This window comes from Cebus imitator, unplaced genomic scaffold (assembly GCF_001604975.1).
Source record: "Cebus imitator isolate Cc_AM_T3 unplaced genomic scaffold, Cebus_imitator-1.0 Scaffold547, whole genome shotgun sequence".
NCBI classification, from domain to species: Eukaryota; Metazoa; Chordata; class Mammalia; order Primates; family Cebidae; genus Cebus; species Cebus imitator.
This window is the reverse complement of record NW_016107862.1, coordinates 989,822-1,002,526: the sequence shown is the minus strand read 5'-3', so window position 1 is coordinate 1,002,526 and position 12,705 is coordinate 989,822. Positions and strand designations below refer to the sequence as shown.

Below are 12,705 nucleotides of genomic sequence, written 5' to 3'. Positions count from 1 at the left end.
CCTTTTCTTTTTCTGAGATTTATTAGTTAATAGATTGAAACTGGAGAGCAGAGAGCATGTGAGAGTTACTGAGCCAAAAAGGGAGCGTTAGCAGCCAGTTAACTTCTGTTGCACTTGTGCAGAAAAATAGACTGGCTTTGAGCTTGAAGAAACAACCTCTGTAAGTTTCCAACAACCACGACTGTCTTACTTATATCCAAAGCTGCATTCATTTCCCACCCTGTACTCCGGTCTAGTATGCTATTGGATTGACGGGGTAGAATCCAATTCTGCTGGGCAGTTTTGCAAAAACCCCAATTATAATTATTTAAAGGAATCTTTTTCCCATGAAAATATTTCCTTCACTTATTCTGAACTGTCCTGACATTTCCAAGATCCTACTGTTATCCATATGGAAAACTAGTGAATAGTCTCTTAAACCACTCCATAGCCATACCTTCTGGCTGCTCAAGTGAAGTTCCCAAGCCAAAGTATCAATACCATTGTGTGCAATTTTTACTGCATTTCCTATTTTCACAGTAATAGGAGCTGTAGTCCGGAAGACAAGGAGCGTGTGGTAGCGAACAGCCCTGTCATCTGTGAGTGCAGGGGAGTGAAGGCCTGGACTCGTGACCTAGGCCCTGTGAAGTCAAGCCTTTTTACCAAGTAAAAAGATAGGCAATGAAATATTTCCACATAGTACATGACAGAATACTTGTACCCGTCCTATTTTATTGGACATTAATTGTACCTATTAAGGCACATATCCCTTTAAAAAATGATGGAAGAAAATACTCAGAGAAAGGACTGGTGTGCAGCTGAGGAGGAAAAATGTGTACTGCATTCTTTAGACAAAGCAGAAATCGATCAGCAACTTAAATTCGCAATCTATTCAATCTTTCAACATTGCAAATTAATTCTCATTTGGCTTGATTGTTTGCATTGAAATTTAACTTCTCTGTTGGTTCTTACAAATTCAGAAATACGGAGATTAGAGAATTGGTTGGTGAAAACCTACAGGGAAAAAAAAAAGCATGCGGCCTCAGCCTGAAATGTAGAATGGACAAATAAAATGAATGTTTTAATGGAATAATCCATAATAATAGTTGAAATAAAGTGATGCATTAGGCTATATTTGCTACAGCATAAAATGAAACTTCATAACAAGTTTATGAAAGTGGTTTTTATTATTGTGGTAATGGTGTCCCAGTATAAGTAATGAGATACAATTTTTTTTCATTTGGTATAGCAAACAGTAAAAGCTACATATAAATGTGTCACCAGAATGTATTTCGGTTACAACTATGTATTGTAGTTATTATGTGCATACTAAAAGCATTCGTGATAAAGTACAAAAATAAGAAAATGTTAAATAAGAAGGTATCCTTGAGTTATAAACAAGTATACCTTTTAATCACACAGTTGTATCACAGCTGAAAACACACAAATTAATATATACTGCTATGCAACTATTTGATCTAATATAGATCTACTATGAAAATATTAAGGCTGTAGTAATACTTCACAGGTAAAGGCTAAGTTCTGGGACGTGAAAGCTTTTAGCAAATTCAGATGATAAACCTGAGACATCTTTTTGTTTTGGAAAAAGCAATTTTCTTACAAAGTCAAAGCTTTGACACACAAATCAGGCATTTAATAAACATTATACTTTATTGCAATAACCTGGAGTGAAACTTCTGACTTTAACGGTCATCAGCAAATACCTTCTGTCTCTGATAGAAATACAATGAGGCTTTCTGATTAAAGCAGTAATCCGATTACTGCAGCCTCCAAATTCAGTTATTTTTATTCGTTTTTTGTCTTCTTTTCCTTTCTTTAACGAGGGTATAAACATATTAAATAAGCCAGGTAACCCCCAAGCACCTTACTTTCTTCTATATAAACTCAGCTTTCCCTTTGCTGCAAGCATCAGATGATGACTGAGCCTACATACATAAAAACAGATTATAGCACATCTGGACCTGGTTGATGTAATGAGGCATCCAGATTGGTACATGATTATTTTTGCTGCTACACATTTCTCAATCTAAAAAAAACAGGCTACAACAGCCCAAGTTCACTGTCTCAGCCTTGTTGGGGTATAATATTTTGGAATGGCAAGTACCAAAAAATTTAAATGTATTGGGCAAGTCTGATTTCAATAGTTGACTTTAATGCTTTTTAAAATACTGGCACAATTTTTTATACTCAAGAAGTACTGCTATGAAATTTTAAAATAAAATTACATGAAATTTTATAATATTCCAAACCACAAAACAGATCTATGTTGTAGATTTTTTTAACAGCCTATTTGAGATTTAACGCTGCTACGCCAAATATCTTTTTTCTAAATGTTCATGCTTCAAATTTTGTGCTCCAAATTAATTAATTTGGAATGAGTGGGAAAATGTTTAACCATCTTTCCTTCTTCTCAGTCTTTCTCTCTCTTCTTTTGCCATGCCCCGAATACACACACAAAACTATCATAAACTCCCTTTTTAAAAAATTTTGGTACAGAGATTACAAAAAGCTAAATAAAATGTAATAAGCACTTAGGAAACTGTAAAAATTCCTTTGGAAGTTTAATTGCAATGAAATTTAAAACTTGAAACTTCACTTTTCTAAATGTTTTCAGGTTATTGCATAAACCAAACGCATACATTTCATTTGTGCTTTAGGCTTTCCCAGCTACCAAAGTAATTGCCATCTTAGAAAACACAACTGACCTTATCCCTACTGTCTTTTCCAAACAGCTTCCAAGACTATCTTCTGATTCTGACTTTCCAAAAAGCAGACATTAATGTTAACTTTCAAAAAAACCATCTAGAAGAGACACTTGGTCAGTTGTAATGAGAGTTCTGTCCCCAGTTCTTGTCACCTCGTAAAAAGAACATCCAGAAAAGTCATAATATTTTTCATCATTCACTGGGCAGACACATCTTAGATTTCCCTGCCTTCCATGGGATAATGGTCAGATTTCCACTAACTTCAACTGGAACTTAATAATCAGAATAGCTTTAAAATTAAGTTAAAATGTAAACATGCCATGAATTTGGAATTTTAACATATTAATTAGATCATTTTCAAATAGGATTCTGTATTATAAATAGAATTTCAATAAAGACTATAAAAATAAGAACACATCTTAGGATATAATGTTGAGATTTGCCAAAATTTGTGTGAAGAAAAGAGACTACTTAGTTTTCATGTCAAAAATAGGTGATTGATTTAATCAAGCTCATTTTTAGCGCGCTTGGTTGCATTGGTTGTACTTTTCAATTTGCAATGTTATACAAGACATATATTATTCAACCTTTTCCTGAACAAGATAATACTAATATACTGCTTATGGATAATTAAGTAATATATTACATACTATTTGGTGACTTTTTTTTTTAACCTATGAGACTTACTGGAGTCTGTACATTGCAGTCACATAATTTAAAGCTTGGCTGGGCTAGTAATATTTTTTTTTTCTTTGCTCCTAATTGAAATTCTGTACTTTGGCAAGCAAGAGAGGAACAACGTCAGCTCAGAGTTTTACAATTTAACAATGTATACTTTAAAATTCATGATAAATCATGGAACCCCACTATACTCACTAATTCAACTACCGATTTATTTTTGAGCAACTGACTTTATGATTTATCCTTAAAAGTAAGGAAGTATACCAGTAGGCAAAAGGACAAATCCACCCATAAATACTAGACCTAAGTTATTTTCCTGAAAAGCTGAGAAGAGAATTTCTGGTCTTTATATTTTCCCTTATCACCTTCAATCATATACCTTACACTGAAATTACTTGCCTCTGTCTCTTCAACAATATATTCTGAAACTTTGTTTAATATACTTTTTGTCTATTTTTGCATATGGAAGACCAATCTTGAATTCACACCAAAAATGGCATGGTTACCAAAATAATTCTTCACTCAATAGTTTGTGTAAGTGTTTGGGTTTGTGTGTCTATGTGTGCGTTTTAACGCCAAAGAATATTACCTTCAGAAATAACCAAGATGCATTATATGTATAATAATTCCTTGGGCTCTTTAAGTCTTTGACTCAAAAAAATCTCCCAGAAGCTCCTGCACAGGCCACTACTCATGAAGAACCACTGGGTATGGAGCACACCTCACCTGGATGGGCAGCTGATTTATGCTCACCTTAGAGGCTAATTGAGAGGCAGCACAAAGAGGAACTAGAAAAAAACTGAATTTTACTCCTCATCTCCCAAGATGTGAGTATTTCTAAAATTTCAGCTTGCCTGTGGCTTCTTATTGGCAAATTTCCTCGGCTTGTAACTTTTGGACAGCACTATCAAGGATCTCCATGGACTCTCTGAGAGTGACATTGACTTTAAATGACTTGGGTTTAATGGTCAGACCATAACTGAAACTCATTTTCGCAGGCTCATTTGGGCTGGCCCTGAAATTGCACTGGTGGGCCAGGATGGAGATGAAGAGAAAAAGCTGTATCTTAGAAAGTTCTTCACCGATGCACCGCCTTTTGCCCACTGAAAAAATCATCACTCTGCTGGTTAGGTCCTTGTTGATGAAGCCGTCCTTGTCCAAGAATCGAGCTGGATCAAAGTTCTCTGGGTTAGGCCACTTCACTGGGTCATGATTCACAGACCACTGGTTGACAAAAATCACTGTGTCCTTGGGAATGTGGTAGCCCAAGAGAGAGGTGTTTGCAGCAGTGGCATGAGGAATGGTGACAGGCACAAAGCTGGAGAAGCGCATGGCTTCATAAAGGAAGGCCATGACATAGTGCAGGTTGGGCTGGTCGTCCATGCAAGGCAGACGGTCCCTCCCCACGACCTGATCCAATTCTGCCTGCACTCGAGCCTGTACGTCAGGATACCTGTTTGGTGTTTAACATGGAGGGAGAAAAGCAAGTAAGCAAAATTAATTCTTCTTTCGTCTAGAAAGCACATTATAATTTATTTGAATTCCACTTTTCCTTAAACAGGCTATTTAGCTCAGTGACTAAATTAATATGTCTGGGAAAAAAAAAATCTAAAACAGCTTCCTAATTTCTCACTAAGTTACAAGATGGCCTTTAGGAATTATAGTTCCTGTAATAGGCCTTGAATGGCTAAAACTCTCTTTCCCATTATGAGTCAAAAAATTTGAAGTTTTCCCAGCCTATAAAAGCACAATAGTAGATAAGGCCAATTTTCCATTGGGTACTGCAGGGACAGTGCCTATAGCCCACAACTCTTTTTAGGGGCCCACGAAAATAAGTCTTTTACAATCTTCAGACCTAAAAAAAATTCACTTTTAGGTAGAAGAAAATATTTTCATACATCATTTTAATGTATTCATCTTTATATATAAGGTAGTCATAAAATTTAATTTTTCACTTTTTTTATGGTATAAGGGGTCGACAAAGCAAAAGCACCCAGGACCCACAAAAGGTAAAATGTGGCTCTGAAAGTTAAATTTTTTTTCTCCCTCATTTCCCTGGACAATTCCAACAGACATGCTGTTCTCATTTTATATAAAGATAATTGGTGTCCTGACGGATAAAGCTACATACTGTATTGTTTTTCAATTTAAAAGCCAATTCCCAATGTTTGTAAGATTATGGTACAAACTGTAATACTTATTCACTGTTGATGATATCAACTGGTACAATCATTTTAAAAAAACAAAATCTTAGTACAAGTCAAGAGCCATAAAGGTAACCTCTTCCTGCCTCATTTTAAACCCAGAAATCCATACCCAGAAATGAATTTTCAGAAAATAATTTAAGAGGCACAAAAATAAGTACCACAACAGGACCTAAAATTCTAAAAATTAGCCAGGCATGGTAGTACACACCTGTAGACCCAGCTACCTGCTACCTGGCAGACTGCAGCAGAATTGCTTGAGCCCAGGAGTTTGGGACCAGCCTGGGCAACGTAGTGCGACCCTGTCTCTAAGTAAGTAAATCCATAAAATTAAAATTAAAAATAAAATATTAAAAATGCCATCAAGGCCAATGACCAATGTTAAAGTTCAATAAGTGCTGACATATAATTATACATTATCATGGCAAATTACTATGTAGCCATCAAAAATTACCAAAATAAATATTAAAAGACTAGAAATGTCCACTACCTTAATTCAGAAGTCAAAAAACATGTAACTGATTATTTGCAACTCCAAAAAAAAAAAAGTATACACATATGTGATGAAATGGAGAGTTATTTTAAAAATTGCTTCTTCAACATCATATTGCAGGAGTCTGCCAACTTTTTTCATAGAAACGTGTATGGTGGGGAGAGCCAGATAGTGTATATTATAGACTTTGTGGACCGAACCCTCTTTGTTGCACTACTCCGCTCTGCCCTGGGTTACAGAGCAAATGCAGCCACAGAAAATGTGTAAACGAATGGGCATGACTGCTTCAACAAAATGCATATGCAAAAATAGACTGTGTAATTTGCCAAGCCCTGTCATACTGTCTTTTCACTAAAAAGAAAAAAAGTATCAGCATATTGAATTGAAAGTGACCCCCAAATGGTTTTATTTCTTTTTGCCGCCTAATTGGAACACTCGGAGAACTATTGTGATTCTAATGAAAAAGAAAGCCTGTTTCAAAAGATAAAATGCCTATGTGGGGACACAAAAAACCTGTGGATCCTATTCTGGAATTTTCTTTTCCCTGATCTCTGGTTGACTTTTCTTTATTCAATTTCTGCCTCTCCCTCACCCACCGTGGATGTTTCTATGATTGTAATACTAAAAAGCCATTTTAAATATACAGAAACTTTACATTTGTGAAGATAGCTGTACAGCGTCTAAGGAAATACAGATTACAGTGGATTGTAATAAGAAAAGACTAATTCTCTCACAAACACCGTACTGTGGTGCCTGCAGATTCAGCATCTCCAATTGCTCACTTGTGCGCCAAGAAATGACACAATCAGGATTTCTGGTCTCTTAGGCAATCAAGGTTTGCCTTGCAAAACATTTGCCCTTAAGGGTAATGTTTCCAGAGTAAATACAGACTGCCAAGTTAAATATGGATTTCAGATCAACAAGGGTTAATATTTTAGTGTAAGTATTCCCCTGTAAAACTTACTTTTCTTTTGCTAAATCTGGCAACCCGACACCGGGGACCCGTTGAATCGGTGCGGTCCGAGCTTATAGAGACCAAGGTGGCCATCAGGGGGTCCGCTAACAGAGCAGGGGCCGGAGAGGTCTGCAGGCGCCTCCTGGATACCCCATCTGCCTTTCTGGATGCTACTTTGCACTCGTAAAAGTGATTGCTTCTTGTCTTCTACCCCAGCATTTCTCAAACTCCTAGCGCGGATGTTTTATAAACCTAGCACTGCCCGCTAGTTGTGGCCGCCTTCCGAAAGCTTCTGTGCGGGTTACCCGTCGGCTGGCCCGGCCTCCGTGGGCTTCCTTGGCCTGGAACAAAGCCCCGACGGGCAGCAGCCTGCTTTTAGCGCCCAGGCTGGGCAGCCTCGGATCCACACCGAGGACTAGCCGAGAGGCAGCTGTGTTTAGCATATTTGCGGAGTTACTCTTTCTTTCGGAACTATTCCATTTCTGCTTCTACTGCTCCAGGGAGAGGGATATCAGGGTTCATCTCCAGGCACTTAAAAACTCTTTTCTGAGGGGTGGAGGGGTCTTGCAAATGGGTTCTCACTGGAAAGCAGGGGAAGGGAGGATAGAGACAAGATCGGAGATGCCAAGAGGTCAGGTTATCGCTGGGTGGGGTCCGCGCGCGTGTCTCAGCCCTCACTGTGAGTCCCCTGGCCTTCTCTTTCCCGACGTGCGATCTTGGTTTTGAGGGATGGGGACCTGGAGCGAAACCCTAAACCCGGCGCGCTGCTTGCGAACTCAGCATTTTGATCCCACTCCGCCTTTTTCAGAGAAGAAAAGACCTGACCCCACACCTCCCAGAGGCTTTACCTGATGAAGAGGAGGAGCAGCCACTGCAGCGCGGTGGACAGGGTATCCTGGCTGGCGCCGAAGATGTCAGTGACAGTGGCCGGTACATCCGCCAAATCCAGCCTCGCGCCATCATCGTCGGAGTCCCCGGCTGCCTTCTTTTCCGCAGAGAGTATAAAGGCGTCCATCATGTCGCGGGGGGCGGCCCCAGGCCGAATGCTTTCGCGGTGCCTCAAGAACTTGTCCAGGACGAAGTTGCTGAAGTTGTGATTGAGCTGCTCGAATTCGCGGAAGGCAGTGCGCACTGGGTTGGGGAAGCGCTGCAGCCAAGGCATCACGTCCACCAGGCTGCCCGCGCCCACCGTGCGCCCGAACTCCTCGTTGTGGCTGAGCAGCTCACGGAACTCGGGGTCGTCGTGGCTGTAGCGGCAGCCGAAGCACACGGCGCTCATGACGTTGGCCACGGCCACGACGGTCAGCGGCCTAGGGTCGAGGAAGGCGCCGTCCGCGCTGCCGCGCACCAGCAACGCCACTAGCTCGCGCGCTTCGCTCAGCACGTGGCCCTCCAGGACTTGCCGGCTGCGCGGCTGGCGCGTGGCGAAGGCGCGCATCGTTCTGTGGGCTGCGCGTCGCTGCACCTTCCAGTGCTCGGAATAGTGACCGAAAGCCATGCTGCGGCCGCCGGACACCACGCGGAAGGAGGCGAAGGCCGGCCGGTCGGCGAAAGCCGCGCCCTGCTGCAGCAGGGCCTGGTGGATGGCGCGCTCCCCATTCAGAACCACTATGGGGCAGCTGCCCAGGCGGATCTGGAAGACTTCGCCATAGCGCCGCGCCAGGCGCGCAAACGAGAGGTGAGCCGCCTGGCCCACCGCTGCGGCATTTCCAATCAGTGGCCAAGCGAACGGCCCCGGGGGCGCGAACCCTAGCGGCCGCCTCCACTGCCTCAGCAGCCACTGGCCCGCATGCACAACGGCTAGCACCGACAGGAGTAGCAGGAGCGTGGTCTGCTGGACGGACAGCGGGTATAGCGGCCAAGGGTCGTTCTGGCTGAGGCTGGTGGCCATGCTGGGGACAGAGAGAAAAAGACGTGACACTCAGGTGTGCAGGGACAGGAGCGGGCGCCCCACGCCTCTACCCTAGCCTTGGGGGACTGAGTGCTGTTGCGTGAAGAGGTCGGAGCGGACTCTCTGGAGAAGTGGCCAAAGACATCCCTTCCCATCCCCATCCCAGCCACCCTTGGAGAAGAGAAAGGGGGTGTTTCCACCTCCCAGCGCCAGCCTCTTCCCCACCCCGCCAGGCGCGTAACGGTTCCTGCAATTTGGGGACATCGCCGCGGGCATCGAGGCGGTGGCGCTTGATTTCCTTTAAAGTGACTACCACTCCACCCCCTACCTGCAAGAAGCCATCTGAAGGGGTCGCGGGGCAGCGGCTCCGCAGAGAGACTGACCTGCGGGAAGGTGCAGTTTCCAGTGGCGCGGGACAGCCGGCTCCGAGAAAGGGCTGGGACCTTTGCCTAGGGCAAGACGTCAACAGGAACCCGCAGGCCCGCCCTGGACACCTGCTCCCCGCACTGGAAGCTTTAAATCCCACTCGAGTCTCTTGGCGTCGTCAGAGCCAGGAGCGAGTGGATTGGGATGGGGACCAAGAAAGGTGCTTCTCTCGCCGAGCCCCGCTGCACCTGGGGACCTGCAAAGTAGGGATTTTCTCACAGCGCTGGGATTAAGACTGGGGATCGGTGAGGGGCGTCAATACCCATGCCCTTGCGGATCTCACAGCTGGCGTCGCAGAGGTGCTTACTTCCACTCCGGAGTCAAAAGCGCGCCATCCCGCGGCGCCTCCGGGTTTTAAGTACTGGGTAGAGGGCAGCATGACCTGGCGAGGCGGGGCCTGCAGGGGGCGGGGCGCGCCGCACTCTGAGCCACTTTGACCCGACTCCCGTCGGGGCGCACCGGCCGGCCTCGGAGCTCTACCCGGAGGTTTTCATGGGAGCGGAGGTGCCCACGTTCCATTGTGTGGTAACCGCTCTTCATCACAGCCACCTCTAATTGAGGCCGCACGGTGGCCTCAGAAACGCGCTTGAGACAACCTGCCCCTGCCGCTGCGCTAGACGTGGGAACGCGCCCCGCCCGGAGCGCAAGACCTCCCTTCCCTCTCCGCGACTTGAGCTTACTTCCCGGAAAGGTCGTGTAGTGGTATCGGTTCGCCTCACAGCGCCCCTGGTTTGTTGTGGTTTACATTTTATCTTAGGTTCTTGCAAACAAATTCCCACCTCGGTGGAGGCTCTTTGGCGTGCAAAGTTTTTTTCCAGTTCTTGCGGCGAGATCAGGAATCCCTGAAAGTAGCCGCTCCCCCGCCCCCGGGCCCCGACAGTCTTTGGGCATACAAAGGCTCCTGGGGCTCAGAAGTTTCCCGCGTAGAGACCACTCCAGGTGGCGCCGCTGACTGGAGGGCGCGGGGACGCCCAGGCTGCGACGGCAGCCGTTTGCGCAGGGCGGGAAGCCAAGCTGGGGCGACTTGGAGGTGGGGGGAGCGAGCGGGGCGGGACTCGAGCGGGGCGGAGAGTGACGGGAGGAGGCGAATCTCCGCGAGCCTGCGAACTTTCGGGTTGAAAAGTTTCTGCTGTCGCCTCCCCCTTGCGTGCGGAGCTGGGCTTTGCGTGCGCGGTTTCTGGAACGTCGGCTTCAGTCATCAGTCATATCCCTGGGCGCTGCCCGCGGCCACCCCTCCCGTGCTTCTCACGGCACCTGACTGGCGGAGGCGGCGGCAGAGGGTGGGGTGCTGGCCGCCACCACCCTTGGCGTGGTGTGCCGGCCGCCACCACCCTCGGCTGCGCACGCATGGTCGCGCCTGCAGGGCCAGCAAGACGGACGCTCGGGCCACCACCTTTGCGAAGGCCGAGCGCGGGCGCGCATTGCGACCTCGCCGCGCACCCGTGGCTCTGTGGTCCTCCTGGGCGCAGGTGCGGTCGCGAAGGGGACGCTCGGGCCGAGGTGGCTTCCCCCATCCGGCGCGCCCTTTCTTCCTACAAGTTGGTGCATAAGGGTTTTCAAGATAGCTAAAAGAACAAGGTCTTCAGGAGGCGGGGAGGAAGGGGGAACTCGAGGGAAGAAGTGGGATGTGTCTAGTTAACCAGGTAGGAATTGTACCTCCTACCTTCAACAAAGGATAAGTATAAATGTTATGGGTTCACCACGGACAACACTGCACTTTGAGCTCCACCCGCGTAGCGAATCTCGTGCTATTATTGACCCTTTACAGATGAATAAACTGAGCTTCAGAAAGGTTACGTGACTTAACCCAGGTCACGCAGCCATCAAGAAATGGAGCCAGGACTTGAAGCCACGAAGTCCCACTCCAGATCCTTCATATAAGTTTATACGGAAGAAAATTCCAGATAAGAGGCCCCAGATGACTTCTTTCCTGCCTCCCTTAAAAAAAAAAAAAAAAAAAAAAAAAAAAAGGCATGTTAAACGCCCTATTCAATCCAATAATATGTCATACAAATTTAATTTACTCTAACACAAAACATTGAATTAAAAAAAGATTTCAAATTTTCAGGTTCCCAGTTAAAAATCTGGGACGGGTGAAAGACAAGGGCTTCACTCTCCCTTGAATGACAGTACACATTCACACCAGGCATGATTTTCAAGGAAGAGACTTTCAGCATGCTGCTTTCAAGGACTCCCAAGTACACTGAAGAGGCTTATTTACATATTAGTGAAGTGAGATGAGGAATACTCTAATTATGGATCATTTGAGCTAATAACAAATCACACAGGCAAAATGGTAAACAGGCATTTCAGTCTAAGAGTATTGCATTTTCTCTTCGATATTGCAGAATTCAGTAGCACACATTACCTTTGCCTTTAATGTAGCTATTAGGATGGTGCAAAAGTAATTGAGGTTCTTGCCATACTTTTCATTACAGAAACCACAATGCCTTTTGCACCAACCCAATAATTCTGTCACTCTTCACCAGGCGCCACAGCTCACGCCTGTAATCCCAACCATTTGGAAGATCAGGAGGAGAGGATCGCTTGAGCCCAGGAGTGCTAGACCAGACTGGGCAACTCAGCGAGACCCTGTCTCTACAAAAAAAAAAATAAAAAAATCGCCTAGGACCTGGCGCAGCGGTTCACGCCTGTAATCCCAACACTTTGGAAGGCCCAGGCGAGGCGCGTGGATCACTTGAGGTCAGGATTTCAAGACCAGCCTGGCCAACTTGTTGAAACCCCTTCTTTACTAAAAATACGAAAGTTAGCCGGGTGTGGTGGCACGTGCCTGTAGTCCCACTACTCGGGGGCGTAGGCAGGAGAATTGTTTGAACCTGGGAGGTAGAGGTTGCAGTGAGCAGAGATTGCACCATTGCACTACAGCCTGGGTGGCAGAGTGAGACTCTGTCTCAAAAAAAAAAAAAAAAAAAAAATCAGCTGCAAGAATTTTTTTAATTATTGCTTTTGTTTTCATAATTGAGAAATCTGATAATATCAGAGAAGAAATAGTATGCTAACCCTTCGCAATTAAATTAGTCACGAGGGAGGCTGGTGGACTGTGTGTCTCATAGGTGACCCGGGAATGCTTGATTACATTGTAAAGAAACACAAAGGAGTGCCTGAAGAGAATCTGACTTCTTGAGAGATTGAAGCCAGCAATAAATTTTCTGACCTGATGAGGAAATAAATGTCTTTCTGTGATGGCTTTTTTTTTTTAGACGGAGTCTCACTCTGTCGCTGGGGCTGGAGTGCAATGTCGAGATCTCCGCTCACTGCAACCTCTGCCTTGTGGATTCAAGTGATTCTCCTGCCTCCTGAGTGTACCTGGGATTACCACCAGGCTCCGG

At 45.1% G+C, this 12,705-nt stretch overlaps 1 protein-coding gene and 1 long non-coding RNA gene across 5 annotated transcripts in view; one reads left to right on the top strand and one right to left on the bottom strand.

Moving 5' to 3' along the window:
* Positions 1-1,147: 1,147 nt before the first annotated feature.
* On the bottom strand, positions 1,148-10,433 carry CYP1B1 (cytochrome P450 family 1 subfamily B member 1). Of its 4 annotated transcripts, none has more exons than XM_017515332.2 (3): positions 9,258-10,433; positions 7,887-8,930; positions 1,148-4,839 (listed from the first exon to the last, which is right to left on the bottom strand). In XM_017515332.2, the coding sequence occupies exons 1-3, from the start codon at positions 9,269-9,271 to the stop codon at positions 4,251-4,253; spliced, it is 1,647 nt and encodes a 548-aa protein (XP_017370821.1). In that variant the 5' UTR covers positions 9,272-10,433; the 3' UTR covers positions 1,148-4,250. The 4 variants fall into 4 exon arrangements, with proteins under 4 accessions (XP_017370821.1, XP_017370822.1, XP_037589733.1 ...); XM_017515333.2 differs by having other exon boundaries at positions 9,313-10,433; XM_037733805.1 differs by having other exon boundaries at positions 9,624-10,433.
* The window catches only part of LOC108293777, a 45,875-nt gene continuing 41,811 nt past the window's right edge, over positions 8,642-12,705 (top strand). Inside the window, exon 1 of the long non-coding RNA XR_001820804.2 lies at positions 8,642-8,716. This is a non-coding gene — a long non-coding RNA (uncharacterized LOC108293777). The remainder of the gene's footprint in view (positions 8,717-12,705) is intronic.

Coding starts and splice junctions, on each gene's coding strand:
- CYP1B1 (XM_017515332.2), bottom strand. Junction 4,840..7,886: donor CTGCTCCTCCTCTTCATCAG/GTAAAGCCTCTG, acceptor AACACCAAACAG/GTATCCTGACGTACAGGCTC.